The 19,825-nt window shown below is 36.0% G+C and overlaps 2 protein-coding genes across 2 annotated transcripts in view; both read right to left on the bottom strand.

Moving 5' to 3' along the window:
* Positions 1–19,825, bottom strand: part of EHBP1 (EH domain binding protein 1) — a 412,321-nt gene that overhangs the window by 75,125 nt on the left and 317,371 nt on the right. Inside the window, exon 15 of the mRNA XM_044918742.1 lies at positions 13,237–13,380. Coding sequence (XP_044774677.1) covers positions 13,237–13,380 — 144 coding nt within the window. The remainder of the gene's footprint in view (positions 1–13,236; positions 13,381–19,825) is intronic.
* Positions 9,382–9,699, bottom strand: LOC110588857 (10 kDa heat shock protein, mitochondrial-like). The gene has a single exon (XM_044918743.1). It carries the CDS (start codon positions 9,697–9,699, stop codon positions 9,382–9,384), a length of 318 nt encoding a protein of 105 aa, XP_044774678.1.

Consider the following 19,825-nt stretch of genomic DNA (forward strand, 5'->3'; position numbering starts at 1 on the left):
TAAGAAGAGTGACCAAAAAATGTACAAAACAATTAATACTGTTTCACTGCTATCAAAGACACTCAGATTATTTTACATCAAGTGAAGCAAAGGAATTAGTAGCTTCACAGTGCCACCACTAGGAACTGTAAATACAATAGCATACAATTAGTAATGCACATGTGACTTTTTGTTCAAGGCATATATCCTTGGGAAAGCCAGAACATGATAAGGAGAACAAAAGAAACATTAAAAAATGAAATGAATAAAGATTTAACTCTACCCTCGTACATGCTGAGCAAGAACAGAATAGGCAATATAAAATACAGCTCTTAGTAATGGTGATATCATCCTGGGATGTTCAACACTGCACTGAACAGCCGCATGGAAAATGTCTATGGCCATTAATAGTCTCATAAAAGGAGTGTTCCTGATGCTAAGACATCTAGCCTTAGCTTCATGAATTCACAGCAATCTCAAATAAATAAGACTTTTAAGGCTAGGGGGTTTTGCCCACATAATAGAAAAGATGCTTGAGTTTTTTTCCCTCCTAACAATGATGGTGTTTTGTGTCACTTTGAAGATATGCTAGGAAGCTAACAATATGTTTTCTAAGAAGTCTAGTAGCCATTGTTAAGGTAGCAGACTTCAACTTAAATTTAGACATAATAGATAAACTATTATTTAAATCATAATGAATAAAAACCACTGCCTTGTACAGAGGCATTTATGCTGAACATAGAAGTACACTGGCATTCTTCTCCTATAAAATGCAACTGTAAAAAAGATTAGCTATACATTTAAAGTGTCTTACTGGTCTGAAACGGATTATGTACATTAAATCTTCTGTCAATTGTGCTGGAGTAAGAAATAAGGAATACATTTTCATCTTAGTGCCCTGGGTATAGACATTCCAGTTTATATAGAGAATGAAAATCCCTAAATAAAACAAAGTTCTCACTCCATATACTATTAAAGGTTTTAGATTTCTTTTTATAATATCTGATGTTCTTCTTTTAAAATTACAAATGCAAAGTTAACCTACTTCTTCCTAGTAATAGAATTGATACCATGTGTAATTTGGAAAAATAAAAATTTTAGCCTGACCTTAATTTTCAAGCTTAATTCCTAGAGGCTAGCCATTTCATTGTAACATAGTCAGTGTTCATAAACATAGAATACAATCTTATGTCATATGTATTTTTATGATGGTACATACTTAGGATACACATAAACATAAAAACTATGCAAAAAGTTTCTATCTTCAGGAATTAACAAAATGATGGTTAGTGTTTTTTACCAATTGGATGGTAACTGCTTAATTTATTATCTGGAAAAGATCTAGTGATCTTATCCAAATCTGCTACAATTATCAGCATGACAGACTAGTCCCATTTAAATCAATATTTTCCAATTAACATCAAAAGTACAAGGTTGATGTCCTACCTCTTCCCAGCAACAAAATACCTGTTAAAGGTTTAATTTGCAGAAGAGCAGCTTACATTCTTTTGGTTCTCACCAAATAAGACTTGGATTCATTACCAAAGACCAGCAGGAAAAAAAAAAAGGTCACTGTATTTTTTTTTTTTATTACTGGTCCTTACAGTTAACGAAAGACTGACCAAACTGAAATTCCTTTCCCATGTACAGTTTTATTTAGAGGATTCAAATATTTCCACAAACTTTTAAAGATGGATACTGCAAACCTTCTAGGACTTGCTAATATTTTGCAGTTTGATCCTATTACGTGAGGATGGACTCCTACCCCAACTGATTATAATGAGTCACTCATTATCCTTGCAGATTAAAATTGAGGAAAAAACTTTAAGTCTGTTTTATAATGTTTTCATTCTTTTCTGATCTTTCTTTTAAAAAAAAACTTCTGGGTACCAACAAGTATCTGCAAACCATTTTTTTATGCTATATAATTTACAGCTGAAAAAACTAAAAACAAACATATTTATAAAGAATTACCCCAATTCTTTTTAGACTTTCTACTTATAAAATAGATTTTATTCTTTCTTAAAAACATAAAAGTAATAATTAAACTTATATGGCATCATTCTTCTGATATGTTCAAAGGGCTTCACAAATATCCTGACAATTTTAAGGACTGTGGGCAGCAGGACTCTCATCCCTTATTCTTGGGAGTGTATTGATCCTAAACTTTAGCAAGTAACTGCAAACATCTTCAGTGATCTATATAATTACATGAGCATTATTAAAAGTAATGGATTTATTAAATGTTTTTTTTAAAAAGCAATTATACTCTAATGCAAAGTAATAAGCAAAAGAGTCTGAAATAGATTGTTAAAGTCTTTTTGGGCATTTCTTAGGAAGAGAGTGTTTGGAGAAAATGAGTAATGAAAAATAATAAAAAGGAATTTTTTTTTCTTGAAAAAAACTATTATATTTTTCTCAGAGTGTGTGTTTAAATATACTACTTAATGAAGGAGGCTCCTTTGGATTATATAATGGCTAGACTGTTGAACTTGTCAAACTCGAGTTGTACTTTGAAAAAAATTATTTTAAAAAAGTGTATGTGGAAAACTATGAACGAAACAAATATCATACCTAAAATTTGCGCTAATAAAATGTAACATATGAAAATCTTCACAGAACAATAATAGGAAGCTAAAAAACACAAATTACAGTGATTCAGAGCAATGAAATCTGTTTTCCATAAGAAAAATAATTTCAGGAAACACCTGAGACAGGTTAAATGAACATCTAAAGGCACAGACACACAAATGAATCATATAAACTACTAAAAGAGATCTAAGCAATATGTGCTAGCTTAGCAAGTTCTCATTAAAACATGCAATACGGGTCTTGACAAAAATTAAGAAAAATTAAAAGGTTTATAATATCTGTGTTTGTGAGTTGCCATTTAAAATAAGTTACAGCTTGAATCCTTCCTGAGGATAACTTAAGTAGAGTCTGTACATAAGAATCCATCAGATAATATTACCAAGAGTTGTTTTCAGGGTCTTAGAAATTGCTTCCCAGCCCTCCAGCCTAAAGCTATACTAATTTATACAAGAGAGCATGTTGGTAGAGTGGTGTACTTCAAGGCAGAGTTGGGAGCTGAACTCTAATCAGAGGTCCCAGCATATGGGAAGGACAGGTGTGTGTACGGATTTGGTGCGTACACATCATAACAACAAAGAAAGGTATCACAACGTAGAATTCAAGAAAGGAAGAAAAGGATGATACATGGAACCTTAAGTCCCAAGGTGGCCAATGTCATCTCTGTAACTGACTCAAGAAATGGGAACGGACACTTCAACTTTTTCTGCTCAGTGATAATCAATTCTGCTTTAAAGACTTTCAGACAGATATCTTCCTTGTTTACAAACCTTTACTACCAAGAAACTCCCTATAGTAACCCAAATTTTTCATGTTTAAGCTCATGTTTTTATTAGTTGACACTGAGAAAATATGAAAAAATAGCCGGTCATTATTCCCTTCATTTATTCATTGAATAAACATTTACTTAAAACTTGGTGATGTGAATACTGGGTTCTTGTACTTTGAACAGCTCACAGCTGAGTGGGAGAAAGATGTGTAATTAGGTAACGGTATGGGATAAATGCAATGGGAGAGATATGTACAGCATATTAGAAAAAGATACAGGAAGGAGAATTAGCTTTACTGTTAGGAGTCATGACACAGATACTCCTAGAAGAGGTATTTCAGTGGAAACTAACAAGGAAAGAGGGGCATTTCAGAGAGAGAACAGCCAATGCTTGACGCAGGAATTGAAGAGTATGCCACATTCTCTCTGTAAGCAACTTAGTAGAGCTCGAATGTGGAGTGAATAATGAGAGAGAGGAGAGAGATAAGGATAGAAAGGGAGGGAACAGGATTTGCAAGGACCTTGGTATAAGGGCATGCTGCGAAGTTGGGAAGTTTATTCTCTTGGTAAGTGCAAGTAGTTACCAGAAAGATTTTGAGCTTTCATATACTCAAATTAGTACTTACACTATTTCCCGGTTTTCTCTTCTTTATATTTTATAAGCCTGTCTTTCCATATATGTAGATATTTGCTTCCAATCCTTTATTTCTCTGAATCCTCTGTAAATTCTCACTTTCTCTCAGCCCAGAACTAGACACAAAAGTCTTAAAAGGAAGTAAACCTATACTCAGTACATGGACACTGTCTCATGCACTATATGCCTCAAGTACTCCAACATCAATTATTAAAATAGCTCTTCTCATTCTTCTTGGTGTGCATCAGAGGGTCCTAGGTTAATTTTATAGAAATGAGTTGAGGGGCACCTGGGTGGCTCAGTCGGTTAAGCATCTAACTCTTGATTTCAGCTCAGGTCATGATCTCAGGGTCATGAGATCAAGCCCCACGTTGGGCTCGGTGCTGGGTCTGGAGCCTGTTTAAGATTCTCTCTCCCTCCCCCCACTTGCTCACGCTCTCTTTCTCTCAAAAAAAAAAAAAAAGAAGCAGAGTTCGGAAGGAGAAAAGATAGAATTTGCTGACAAAGTCCTAAATCAGCGTGGAGTCAATCTTGAGTATGGAACAGTAAGCTCTTCAGTGAACTCTTAAAGATTTAAGGTCAATGTCTCATTTATTCAATACTTAAGGTCACTCCTGGGTACCAATTTTTCTTTTTTAAACTCATGGAAATTCTCAGGTAAACTAAGAACACAAAAAGCAGTGGGTAGCAGCAGGTATCTCTCTCCCCTCCAGCAACTTGACTTTGAGTACAGTAGCCTACATTATGATGGGTAAGATAATTTACAATAAAATTTAAAATAAGAGCACTGTAAATTAAGGCACAAATTAAAATGCATAAACAAGTGAAAATAGTAGCAATCAGTTCACTAAATTAGATGCCAGCTTTTTTTTTTTTTTCAGTTAGACCTTCTTTTTTTACCAGAAGTCTTTTGATCTCTTCAGAGTGAAAGAGATGCTGACACTGAAGTGGGAATGGCATTAGTCATGGTTCCCTTACTCCCTTCACCGTGGACACCTATTAATTTGAATGTCACACAACGAAAAAAAAGAATTTTGCTTCCATTTTATAAATGGAAAAACAGATTTAGAGAAATTAAGCATTTTCCAGTTTTAGTATCACTTAATTCACATTCAATTGCTCCAGAGATGAAATTGGGCATTTTCCCTTTTCCTTTTGTGTCCCAAGTTGGCTATACTAGTTTTCCAAAATATGGACAGTATTGCTAAATAATTCTAATCTGTACGTACAAGAGCTATCAGAAATGAGTGGGTTTGGGGTGCCTGGGTGGCTCAGTCGTTAAGCGTCTGCCTTCAGCTCAGGTCATGATCCTGGGGTCCTGGAATCAAGCCCTGCGTTAGCCTCAGTGGGAAGCCTGCTTCTCCCTCTCCCACTGCCCCTGCTTGTGTTCCCTCTCTCATTGTGTCTCTCTCTGTCAAATAAATAAAATCTTAAAAAAAAAAAGAAAATGATCAAATTAAGAAAACTATCAATGTCCTTGGAAAAAATATCAACCTGATATCAAACTGCATACTAAACTGAAAATTTAAAAAGCAACAGGAAGGTCTAACTTCTGTATTTGTGCAACTGAACTGATCTGCCATTTTATATTCTCCTTCTTACATCATTTCATTAATATAAGCTATAAACCCCACAGAGTATCAAGTGTCAAAACTAGAACAATAGTCATAGAATATAACATTTAGTTCATTAAACTGATGCTCTTCATTAACACATCTATACAGGGCTTGACTTATCTGAAAAATAAGCTACAGTAGAATGCATAAGAAAGTTTTAAAACTGAATTTATTTTTTATTTTATTTTATTTTATTTTGGGGGGGAGGGGTTGGACAGGGAAAGGGAGAGAGGAGTCCAATGCTGGGCTCAATCTCATGACCCTGAGATCATGACCTGAGCTGAAATCAAGAGTCGGATCCTTAATTGACTGAGCCACCCAGGCACCCCTAACGGAGTTTAAACTATGACGGAGAAGCGGTTGCAACAGTATCTCCTATGCCACATGCTCTTCCTACACCTCTCATTCAGTGGTGTGGGGTCTATGTCTCTGCTCCTTAAACCTGGCTGGAGCTTTCTGTCTGCTTAGGCCACCAGTATAGCAAAGTGATGCAACATGACTTTTAAAGCTAGATCATAAGAATGCCATACATGTCTCCCTTTACTCTCTTGGGACATTTGCTCATAGACTCAGCCACCATGCTGTGAGGAAGCCCAAACTAGCCCAAGTGGAGGGACCATATGGAGAGGCTATGTGTAGGTATTCCAAATGATGGTCTAGCAGAGGTCCTGGCCAAAACCCAGTCCCAGACGTCGTGGAACAGAAATAAGCCATTCCCACAGTATCCTATCCTAATGCCTAGATCACAGAATCTGTGAGCATAATCAATGGCTGTTTCATGCCAGTAAAGTGATTTTTTTTATGCAGCAAAAGATAACCTGAAAGAAGAAGGGTAAAGAAAGTATCTTTGGGACTGTTTAAAGCATGGTTTCATTTGCAGTAGGATACAACTTTGGGTAAGTGGGAAACAAATGCAACAAAGTGACCAGCTAGCCATGCAGCATGGAGCTGCTCTTTCTGGGAAAAATAACAACTATAACAATAAATGAATACGAGACCAACCCAAGTCACATTGGTGGCAGTCCAAGAAACAACGAGATATTTTATGAGATACCATGATTATTTTTTTTATTTTTATTTTTTAAAGATTTTATTTATTTATTTGACAGCAAGAGAGACAGCGAGAGAGGGAACACAAACAGGGGGAGTGAGAGAGGGAAAGCAGGCTTCCCGCCGAGCAGGGAGCCCAATGCGGGGCTTGATCCCGGGACCCTGGGATCATGACCTGAGCCGAAGGCAGACGCTTAACGACTAAGCCACCCAGGCACCCGAGATACTGTGATTATTACTCATCAATTACAAACAGTAGTCATTGAGAATTTCATGTCTTCTCAGTGTGAATAGGACAGCTATTATTAAATATGCCATTTATTCCACACCTAGGCACAAGCTAGTATCATCAACTGTAGAAGTGAAGAGTTCTTACCACGTCTCTCTCCTTAACACACACACATACACATGTTATCTTAGAGAGACTGAAGTCAAGTTTTTTTGGGTACACTAAGAAAACAACGTGCTAAAAATATTTATTTTGGATACCAAAAATTTCCCTAGTTTAAAATATTTATCTTAACATGTCATATTTTTAAAACAGAATGAATAAAGGGAAAAAAACCCCATAAAAGCCATTTGTTATACCACCACTTAGAGATAAATATTGCTACTATTTTGATGATTTTCCTCTCTGTCTTTTTCAATGTATTAAAAAAAAAAACAGTCTCTATCATTTCAAAATGGAGTTTATATGCCATATATATTTTATATCCTTCTTTTTATACAAAAGGACATTGTGAACATTCTCCTATGTCCTTTCAATATTCTTTCAAGACATCATTGTATAGATAAGTTTTAATGGCTACATAACAAGTATATTTATGATATAATTTATTTGCTCATTCCTCTATTTTGCACAATTACCATTTTGTAGTTTTTGCTATTACAAATAACATTTTGACAAATAACATTTTGATGAAAACCTGCATACAGATCTTTGTTAATAGAATTACTGGGTAAAAGGGAATGAACATTTCTTGATGAAGTCTAACTGCTTTCCAGAAAAGTGTGGCAAGTTACATGCAACCAGCAGTATAAAAGAGTCATCAATAAAATGTCACCGCCATCATGTTTCTTAAAATCCAAGTTACATATTTTACAGATATGGTAAGATGTCACAACATAGAATAAGAGATGTTTTGGGGCACCTGTCTGGCTCAGTCAGTAGAGCCTGCGACTCTTGATCCCAGGGTTTTGAGTCTGAACCCCACATTGGGTGTAGATATTACGTAAAAATAAAATCTTAGAAAGAGAGATGTTTTAGTAAGTAACTTCTGATGTTGAATTCACACTAATATAATTTAGATAAAAGTTTAAGTTTTATTTAAAAAATACAGAGTGCCTTAAACAGAAGGGATGACCAATAAAATATTTGTTGAGGGGTGCCTGGGTGGCTCAGTCGTTAAGCGTCTGCCTTCGGCTTAGGTCATGATCCCAGAGTCCTGGGACCGAGCCCCACATCGGGCTCCCTGCTCGGTGGGAAGCCTGCTTCTCCCTCTGCCTCTCCCTCTCCCTCTGCTTGTGTTCCCTCTCTCTCTGTGTCTCTCTGTGTCAAATAAATAAATAAAATCTTTAAAAATAAATAAATAAAAAGAAAGTTATTTTGGGGATACCTGGGTGGTTCAGTTGGTTAAGCATCAGACTCTTGATTTCATCTTAGGTCACAATCTCAGGGTCGTGAGATCGAGCCCAGTGTTGGGCTCAGTGCTGGGTGTGGAGCCTGCTGAAGATTCTCTCTCTCCCTCTCTTAAAAAAAAAAAAGTTATTTTGTTGATGCTGTATTTTATTTGTGACAAACTTTGTTTCCTAATTATTTTAGGCTCTAAAAATTATGGAGAATGTATATAGCTCTATCTTGTTCCAGTGTATTGATTTTAAATTCAGAATACTTGAGATTTAAATGATCTATCTGCCAAGTAGATTTTTAAAACCAGTTACTTTACCTATGTGTGAATTTTACATATGTAAGTAATTATCATTGAATGTTTATTGAGCACTTACTGCTTATCAAGCAGGATTCTAAGTGATTTAACATGGATTTTCTTCATTTACTCTCCGTAATTATTGTATGAGTTAAGTATTATCACCCCTATTTTACAGTTGAGAAAACTGACAAATTAATGAATTGCCCATGGTCACACAGCTAATAGGTAACAGAGCCAAGAATTGCACCTAGACATTTTGATTTCAGAGATTTTGTTTTTAAAGCATTGTGTTATATTTCCTTCTCCCTTATTTTTCTGACATCCTTGTGAAGTAGAAATAGATACTATTCTTTTATCTTTTGTAGAGATTATGAAAATGAATTAGGAAAGAATGTTTAAATTTACCAGGAGTCGCAGACAGTGACAAATGAGGCTTAGAATTCAAGTACCCGGACTTTTTAAAAAGGTGGTGTTTAGTTTTTCATTTGGTTCAAACTTTCAACAAATATTTTTTTTTTAAGATTTTATTTATTTATTTGACAGAGAGAGACACAGTGAGAGAGGGCACACAGCAGGGGCGAGTGGGAGAGGGAGAAGCAGGCTTCCCGCCGAGCAGGGAGCCCAACATGGGGCTCAATCCCACGCTTAATGACTGAGCCAACCAGGCGCCCCACTTTTTTTCTTTTCCTTTTTAATTTTTTTTGGATACCATTAGTTTATTATAAAAGAGAGACATGAAAATTATTTACATGATGAAAGATTTCACAACTTCACTGGAATGGGCAGCTTCACTTCCATGCCATTTTAATAATGATTTCAGTCCACATACTTTCCGATAATGTCACCATCTCTAAATAAGAAATAATCCTTATCATCTAGAACTACTTTGGTGCCTCCATATTCTGGGAGAAGAACTTTATCTCCAACTTTCACACTAACTGAACTAACTGGTTGAATCTCTCCACCCTTTCCTTTAGAGCTTGATCCAACAGCTACTACTGTTGCTTGCGACACTTTTTCTTGAGATTTTTCTGGAAGCATAACACCTCCTATGGTTACAGTTTCAGCTGCACTCCTTTCAACTAAAACTCGGTCAAAGAGGGGAAGAAACTTTCTAAACGCTTGCCCTGCCATGACTCCGGCCGCCGCAGTTCGTACTCTGCTCTGGAGCTGCCGCCGTGCAATAACTTTCTTTTTAAAGAGATAATTCTTTCTGTGGTTCTTCACTTGACTGGATCCTTTTCACCCATCAAATCTTAGTTCAAATGTCCCCTCCTCAAATCACTCAAGCCCTCACATATTTAAATTATCCTCTACTGTGCCATACAGTTTTCACACTCTAGTTATTTATCTGTCTCTTCCCACCATAATGTAAACTCCATGACGGAAGAAGCTTAGCCTTTTCTGTCACTATGAATATACTCAGTTCAGACATTCAGTAAATATCTGACAAGTGACCAACAAATCGATGATATAACAGATGGCTAGGCACTGAAAGAGTTGGCATAGAGGCTACAAAACTTTTTCAAAGATGGCCCACGAGATTTGGGTTTCTCATTTTTATCATGACCTATAGTTTAAAAATATGTTTTTTTTTTTGTTTTCTTAAAAGTATGTTTTATATCAAGATTGAGTAAGCACATATATCCACATAACTAAAGGAAGTGTCAGACAAAAATACTATTCTTACTATACGTGATGAATTCTGAGATTTTTATTCCATTTTATTCTTTTTCATTAAGATAATTACTGCAGCCCACTAAACTGATTTTATATCATATTATTGTGTAAAGACTTGAAGTATGAAAAACACTGCTCAAGGTCAGAGGTTATTAAGCTCGTATCTGAAAGGAATGTTTAAATAGAGGCATGGAAAGGAAGAAATAAAAGTGTCTGATCACAGATGACATGATCACCTATGTAGAAAATCTGAAAGAATTGGGAAAAAAAAGAATCTCTTGGAACTAATAAGCAATTATAGCAAGGCTGTAGGATACAAGGTTAATATACAAAAGACAATAGATTTCCTATATATCAGCAGTGAACAAATGGAATTTGAAATTAAGAACAAAATATTATTCGCATTAGTGAAATCTAACAAAATATGTATCTGTATGAGGAATATAAGGAAATCAAAGAATAACTAAATAAATGAAGAGATATTCTATGTTCATCAGTACAAACACTCAATTTGCAACAGAGAGATTAGATAAAAGACTATAGCCAAAATACATAAAGAACTACTGAAACTCAACAATAAAAAAACCACCAACCGGGGTGCCTGGGTGGCTCAGTCAGTTAAGCATCTGCCTTTGGCTCAGGTCATGATCCCGGGGTCCTGGGATGGAGTCCCACATCGGGCTCCCTGCTCAGCAGGGAGTCTGTCTCTCCCTCTCCCCGCTCCCCCCTCCCCACTAGTGCTCTCTCTCTTACTATCTCTCTCTCTCAAATAAATAAAATCTTAAAAAACAAAAAACACCAACCTTATTTAAAAAGGGGCCAATGGCCCCTACAGACACCTCTCCAAAGGAAGATCTACAGATTGCAAATATGCATATGAAAAGATGCTCCACATCATTTGTCATTAGGGAAATGTAAATTAAAACAATGAGATACCACCAAACACCTATTAGAATGGCCAAAGTCTGGAACACTGACAACACTCAACGTTGATGAAGATGTGTAACACCACAAGAATTCTCACACACTACTGGTGGGAATGCAAGATGGGACAGCGATTTTGGAAGACAGTTTAGCAATTTCTAATAAAAGCAAACATACTCTTACAATAAGATCTAGCAATCATGCTCCCTGGTAATTACCCAAAGGAGTTAAAACTTATGTCCACACAAAAACCTGCACTTGGATGATTACAGCCCCTTATTCATAAAATGCCAAAAATTGGAAGCAAACAAGATGTCCTTTAGTAGGTGAATGGATAAACTGTGGTACATCCAGACAATGGGATATTATCCAGCACTAAAAAGAAATGATCTTTCTAGCTGTGAAAAACATGGAAGAACCTTAAATGCATATTACTAGGGGAAGGAAGCCAATCTGGATGATTCCAACTATATGACATTCTGAAAAAGGCAAAATCACAGATACAGTAAAATTAGGTTGCAGGACTTGGGAGTGGTGGAAGGGATGAACAGGTACAATAGAAAATTCTTAGAAAATCCATAATGATGGATACATTTCATTACACATTTGTCCAAACTCATAGGATGTAAAACACCAAGAGGGGAACCATAATGTAAGCTATGGACTTTGGGAGATTATGATGTGTCAGTGTAGGTTTATCAGTTCTAACAAATGTATTACTCTGGTGTGGGATGTCATTAAGAGGAGAGGCCATGCATGTGTAGGTACAAGGTGTATATAGGAAATCTCTGTACCTTCCCCTCAATTCTGCTGTGAACCTAAAACTGCTCTGAAAAAAATAAAATCTTAATTAAAAAAAAAAGAGCATGTAGTTTTGTATATGTGAGTTTGGTGGTAAGGCAGGATGTCATAGTTTTCAGATTCCTGAATAGTTTCCTGTCCTCTTAAATTTAAGGGCTTCTATTATCATATACTCATTATTATTTGTGAAGCACTACACAAAAATATGTATAAAAATGTGGTTTATTTTTTTATTTTTTATTTTTATTTATTTTTAAAGATTTTATTTATTTATTTTGACAGAGAGAAAGAGAGGGAGAGAGCACAAACAGGGTGAGCGGCAGGCAGAGGGAGAGGGAGAAGCAGGCTCCCAGCTGAGCAGGGAGCCTGATGTGGGGCTCAATCCCTGGACCCTGGGATCATGACCTGAGCCAAAGGCAGATGCTTAACTGACTGAGCCACCCAGGCACCTCTAAAAATGTGGTTTAATATAGGGATGGCAGTATATGATAGAAAAGAGCACTGATTATACAGTCTGAGAAAGCTCAAGTTCAAATCCTGGATTCATCATTTACTAACTCTGCAACTTTGTACAAATTACCTTACCTATCAGCCTCAGTTTTGTTATCTGGAAAGTAGTTGAACATCTATTTCATGGGGCTAAGTAAAATAAAAATTATATAAAACATCCATTATAGAGCCTGCATTAAATGGTAGCTATTCAATAAATGGTAGGCATCATTATTATATTCTAATATTTCCAACAAAATTAACTTCCATAGCTAAAATACAATCTTAAACAAAGTATAATAAAATTATAAAATGTAAATTAAGAAAAATAGATTATTCATGTGTATGTAGAAATTATATTCCAAAATCTTACTTTTCCTCATAGCTAACACTGCTGTATAGGAATAATTGCAACATGTTCTTCCATGTATGAATTTATCAGCTCAATAAATGTACCAAGTTACCCCCCCATATACAAAGTCTCTGGAAAAATGATTTAGCAAGAACAAACTGATGGTTTCCAGAGGGGAGGTGGGTAGGGGGATGGGTGAAATAGGTGATGGGGATTAAGGAGGGCACACATTGTGGTGAGTACCGGGTGATGTACAGAATTGTTGAATCACTATATCATACACCTAAACTAATATAACACTATACATTAACTAACTGAAATTAAAAACTTTAAAAAAATGACTTAACAAAAGTATAAATAAATTACTCCCCTCACCCCCATGATTGCAATTAACAATTTATGGCTTTTTAACCAATGTTCCTTACATCACTTAGCTGCCTGTTGCAGAGTGGTGTGGCTGCGTTGGTATTCTGCTTATTCCCTGCCTTTAAAGCTGCATCTCTTCTTGCTTGCTCAAGCAGAACTCTTGCTCTTTCCTTAAGTTCTTCTTGTCTTGATAACATTCGATGCTTAAAAGCAAAAATACAGAATTAGGAACTCAAAAAAAACCCCATATAATCTATATTTATAAATTAATCAATGGTTTTATTATCTGTCAAAATAATAGAGATCAGGAATAAGACTGTAGTTTTATGAGATTACTTAAAGAAAATATTAATGTTGACTAGAAACTGTAGAAAGTCTTGACACACAGGAAATATATCTTTGCTGCCTAAAACTGGATTACATTTAATTTCCATTTGTATTAGAATATATTCCCATAAAGTACAATGTCCATATGTATATTATATACATTCTTCATATTTGCTAATCACAGTCTAACTTGGGGAAGACATTTAAAAAAATTTTTATTTCTTATAGTTTTATAGGACTGATAACAAGGTGTCTTCCAAATTGGTATGTTGAAAGATATTAAACATCTGTGGCAATAATCCTTTAAATCCTTGACAATTAACATTTATAGAAAATTCAAAACTATCATATTTTGTTTAAAAAAAATAAAACTAGTTTTCACCAATGCTCACTTACCTTACAACAAAACAATTAACCACATCAGAATTGGAAGAGTATTTTCTTGGATTAATTTGTAATCTTACAATATATTTTTGGATAACAACAGGTAATGACCAGCAATGGAAATGCGTTCTTAAATGATACATTAATTCAAAGCACAAATATCCATAATGTTTATAATTCAAATTCCTTTTTCCTTCCAAAAAGTAGCCAACTTCTGGCTTTAGACAGCTATTACTATTACTCTGATATTTAATTTCTTTTACTTCCCTATTATTGTATAGTTTTGGCTCAACTGTAAGTAGCATTCATGGTCAAGGAAGAGGTAATAAACAGTAAACATAGTTTTCGGTATAAAGTGAAACTTAAAAAAATTATTACATCATTTTTAGGTTTCATTGAGATTTTTATGTTTTAATATAACTATTTTTAAACTCCTGCAATCTTAAGCAAGGAAAGATTTTTTTAAAGTATACAGTTCAGTGGTTTTTACTATATTCACAAGGTTGTGAACCATCAACACTATCTAATTCCAGAACATTTTCATCACCCGAGGTTTTAAGAGGATTAAACAAAAATTCTTCACTTAAAAGATATAATTGAAATGTATAAGTGATAATGATAGATTTTTCGTCATGTTAATAGGATATAATAGAATAGAACTGGGCATTGCGTTTAAACTGGTTACAAATCAACACTTTCTCTAAAACAGACCAGATTAGTTAAATGAACACTGAATTTGCAGTGAAGACATCAGGCTATTAATCCTTCTTCCACTAATAATAAGCAATGTAACATTGAACGGTCACTTAGAAAGCTATACTGTATTCCATTACACGATACATAAGAACCTTGGAGAAAGAAAGACCTTGGTTCAAATACTAGATACATCACCTAATTGTGGAACAGTTACTCAATCCCTCTAAGCCTCAGTTTCCTCATCTATAAAATGGGGATAAAAACAGATCAACTCTCACAAGGATAAAGATTAAGTGATACAGAGTAATGTACTGAGCACTAGATAAATGTTAACTATTATTTTGTTTTTAAAATCCTCTCAATTGCCTCATATTTGAAATGAGGGGAGATCATTTTTAAAATCCCACTAGCTCTAAAATTGGTGATTAGAGTATATCATCTTTAAGATCCTACTGGCTCTAGGGGCAACTGGGTGGCTCGGTCAGTTAAGCATCTGCCTTCGGCTCAGGTCATGATCCCAGGGTCCTGGGATCAAGCCCCGCATTGGGCTCCTTGTTCAGCGGGGAGTCTGCTTCTCCTTCTCCCTATGCCCTCCCCCTACCACCACCACTCATGCTCTCTCTCTCTCTCAAATAAATAAAATCTTAAAAAAAAAGTCCTACTGGTTCTAAATTCTGTGAGTCTCCAGACCTTTAGGGATTCGAGTTAGCTACATAGACAGGGAAAGACTGCTTTGGTCTTAAGAGCACACAGAAACAAACTTTTTTCTGATTATAAATGCAATTCATATTTATTATAAAAATTAAAAAAATACACATAAGTAAAAAGAAAAAGAAAAATAATCAGAGGCATCATGTTCCCTGATTTCAAACTATATCACAAAGCTATAGTAATCAAAACAGTATGGTACTGGCATAAAGACAGACACATAGATCAAAAGAACAAAATAGCACAGAAATAAACCCAAGCATATATGGTCAATTAATTTACAACAAAGGAGCAAAAAATATACAGTAAGGAATGGACAGTCTCTTCAATAAATGGTGTTGGGAAAACTGGGCAGCCACATGCAAAAGAATGAAACTGGATGCCTATCTTACACTATATACAAGAATCAACTCAAAATGAATTAAAGACTTGAACATAAAATCTGAAACCATAAAACTCCTAGAAGAAAACACAGGTGGTAAGCTCCTTAACAATGGTCTTGGTGATGATTTTTTTGGATTTGATATCAAAAGCAAAGGCAACAAAGGCAAAAATAAAGAAGTGGGACTACATCAAACTAAAAAGTTTCTGCAGAGTGAAGGAAACCATCCACAAAATGAAAAGGCAATCTACTGAATGGGAGAAATATTTGCAAATCATGTATCTGAGAAGGGGTTAATATCTAAAATATATAAAGAATTCACACAACTCAATAGCAATCCAATTAAAAAACAGGCAGAAGATTTGAATAGACATTTTCCCCAAAAAAGACATACAAATGGCCACAGGTACATGAAAAGATGCTTAACATCACTAATTATCAAGGAAATGCAAATTAAAACCATAAGGAATTATTACCTCACACCTGTTAGAATGGCTATTATCAAAAAGACAAGGAATAACAAATGTTGGTGAGGATCTGGAGGAAAGGGAACCCTTGTGCACTGTTGGTAGGAATGTAAATTGACGCAGCCACTGTGGAAAACAGGATGGAGGTTCCTCAAAAAAACTAAAAATAGGGGCACCTGGGTGGCTCAGTCGTGCAGAATCTGCCTTCGGCTCAGGTCATGATCCCAAAGTCCTGGGATCAAGCCCCACATGGGGCTCCCTGCTCCGCGGGAAGCCTGCTTCTTCCTCTCCCACTCCCCCTGCTTGTGTTCCCTCTCTCACTATATCTCTCTCTCTGTCAAATAAATAAATAAATAAAATCTTTTTAAAAATTAAAAATATAACTACCATATGATCCAGAAATTGCACTTTTGGGTATTTAGCCGAAGAATGCAAAAAACTAACTCAAAAAGATGTATGCACCCCCATGTTCCCTGTGGCATTATTATTATTATTATTATTTTTAAAGATTTTATTTATTCATTTGAGAGAGGGAGCACAAGCAGGGTGAGCGGCAGGCAGAGGGAGAGGGAGAAGCAGGCTCCCAGCTAAGCAGGGAGCCCGACTCAGGGCTCGACCCCAGGACCCTGGGATCCTGACCTGAGCCGAAGGCAGTTGCTTAACCGACTGAGCCACCCAGGCGCCCCTATTATTATTATTTTTAAAGATTTATTTATTTGAGAGAGAGAGACTGCGCATGTGTGTGCACACTCACTGGTGCTCAAGTTGGGGAGGGGCAGCAGGAGAGAATCCCCAAGCAGACTTTCTGCTGAGTATGGAGCCCAACACAGGGCTTGATCCCACAACCCGTGAGATCACAAAATGAGCCAAAACCAAGAGTCGAGCACCCAGCTGACTGAGCCACCCAGGTGCCCCCACTGCAGCATTACTTACAATAGCCAAGGTATGGAAACAACCTAAATGCCCACTGATGAATAAAAAAAACTGTGATACACACACACACACGTACATATACATTCAGGGGCATATTATTCAGCCATAAAAAGAGAATGAAATCTTGCTTTTGTGACAACATGCATGGATCTTGAAGGCGTTACACTAGGTGAAATAAGACAGACAGACAAAGGAATACCATATGATCTTGCTTGTATGTGGAATCTAAAAACAAAACAGAACCCCCTCAAAACCCAAAAACCAAACTCACAAATACAGAGACTGACTGGTAGTTGCCAGAGGCTGGGAGTAGGATGTGAGCAAAATGGGTGAAGGGGATCAAGAGGTACACAATTTCAGTTATAAAATAAATAAGCTATGGGGATATCACGTATGGCATGGTGACTATAGTTAGTAATACTGTATTACATATACGAAAGTTGTTAAGGCAGTAGATCTTCAATGTTCTGGTCACAAGAAAAATTTTTGTAACTACGTATGGTGATGGACGTTAACTAGGCTTACTGTGGTGATCATTTCACAATGTATACAAACATCAAATAATTGTTATATACCTGAAACTAATATGTCAATTATAGCTCAATAAAAAAAGAATGATTTAAAAATAAAAAACAAAATAAAGATAATTAGCAATCCTGGCACCCAGAGATAATCACTGTAGAATCATGCTTTTTAAACTTAATATTCTATTGTGAGAATATTCTCATGTAAATATTTTTAAAATATTTTTAAACAGGGCGCCTGGGTGGCTCAGTCGTTGAGCGTCTGCCTTCGGCTCAGGTCGTGATCCTGGAGTCCTGGGATCGAGTCCCGCATCGGGCTCCCTGCTCGGCGGGGAGTCTGCTTCTCCCTCTGACCCTCCCCACTCTCGTGTGCTCTCTCTCTCAAATAAATAAATAAAATCTTTAAAAAAAAAAAAAAAAAAAAAAAAAAATATTTTTAAACATAATCTTTTAAACTGTTCACCTAGCATTCTATTAATACAGATGCATCATACTTTATTTAACTTGTCTTGTATTATTGGGTATTTAGGTTGTTTATAATTTTTCACTATCATTAACAATGTTTTATAAACATCTTTGTATAGGGGTGCCGGGGTGGCTCAGTCAGTTAAGCATCTGACTCTTGACTAGGCTCAGGTCATGATCTCAGGGTCATGAGATTGAGCCCCACATTGGGCTCTGCACTGGGCATGGAGTCTGCTTAATTCTCTCCCTCTCCCTCTGCCACTGGCACCTTCCTCCCCACCCCACTCTCTCTCTCCCTTTAAAAAAAAAAAATCTTCGGGCGCCTGGGTGGCTCAGTTGGTTAAGCAACTGCCTTCGGCTCAGGTCATGATCCTGGAGTCCCGGGATCGAGTCCCGGGTCGGGCTTCCTGCTCAGCGGGGAGTCTGCTTCTCCCTCTGACCCTCCCCGCTCTCATGCTCTCTCTATCTCATTCTCTCTCTCAAATAAATAAATAAAAAATCTTTAAAAAAAAAATCTTCATATATAAATTCTTGTATACAATTCTGATTATCCTAGGGGAAATAATTCCTGGAGGTAGAATCTAATGAGATAAACATTTTTAAGGGACTTGATGTACATTGCTAAATTGCCCTTCAGTAAAGTTGACTACTTTACATCTGGGCTGATTATCTTTAGTGCTATTATGGTAAAAAATGAAGAGATATTGTGAGTATATAGCTTAGGAGCACAGACTTTGGAGTCAGAAAAGGTTGGTTTTGAATTCAAACTTTAACACTTATTAAGTGATCTTAGGCATCTCTGTAAACTCCAGTTTTCCCATATATTAAATAGAATTTAACCACTTACCTCATGGGTTATAAAGTTTAAGAGGGATATGTGTAAGATATATAAAGGTCATCATATGTATTAGCCACTCAAATGAGCAACATTATGACTTTAAGTCTATACAGCCACATTAAATTATCAAATTTCCTCTAATCTAATGCCATTAGTTACTAGACATACTATTATTTTACGAACGACTAAGAAAGAAGAAACATTGTCAAACTCTAACATACTATTATAAGTAGGATCTTGATTTCAGAGAAGTTAAAATATAAAAAGATGCATATCTTAGCACTGATGAAATGCAGTATGTAAAAGAAAAACAGATTTTTTTATTATTCAAATTTAGCTGCTAAAATTGCCCAGTTTTAAAAACCTATGAAATATTGCAGTCACATTACAATTTTTTGGGTCAGGCAGTATACTTCTTTTTTTTTTTTTTTTTTTAAAGATTTTATTTATTTATTTGACAGAGAGAGACACAGCGAGAGAGGAACACAAGCAGGGGGAGTTGAAAGAGGGAGAAGCAGACTTCCCGCCGAGCAGGGAGCCCGATGCGGGGCTCGATCCCAGCACACTGGGATCATGACCTGAGCCGAAGGCAGGCGCTTAACAACTGAGCCACCCAGGCACCCCAAGGCAGTATACTTCTGACAAAAAAACAAAAAACAACAAACCTTTAACTTGATCCTAAACAAAATTCTGACCATTAAACCAATGGACAATAAACAAATATATATGAAGTTGTAAATAGATACTGCCTCTATTATCCTGTGGATTTACTGTACATCATTTAAACGTCCTGAATAGCATCAAAGCATGATAGAGTTTTAGAGCTAAAAAGACTCTTAGAGATTATTTCATTTAACGTATGTGGAAAATCAGATTAAAAGAATTTAAATGGCTAATTAACATGTCACACTGGTAATTATTAGC

This window comes from Neomonachus schauinslandi, chromosome 10, assembly GCF_002201575.2.
Source record: "Neomonachus schauinslandi chromosome 10, ASM220157v2, whole genome shotgun sequence".
Lineage (NCBI taxonomy): Eukaryota > Metazoa > Chordata > Mammalia > Carnivora > Phocidae > Neomonachus > Neomonachus schauinslandi.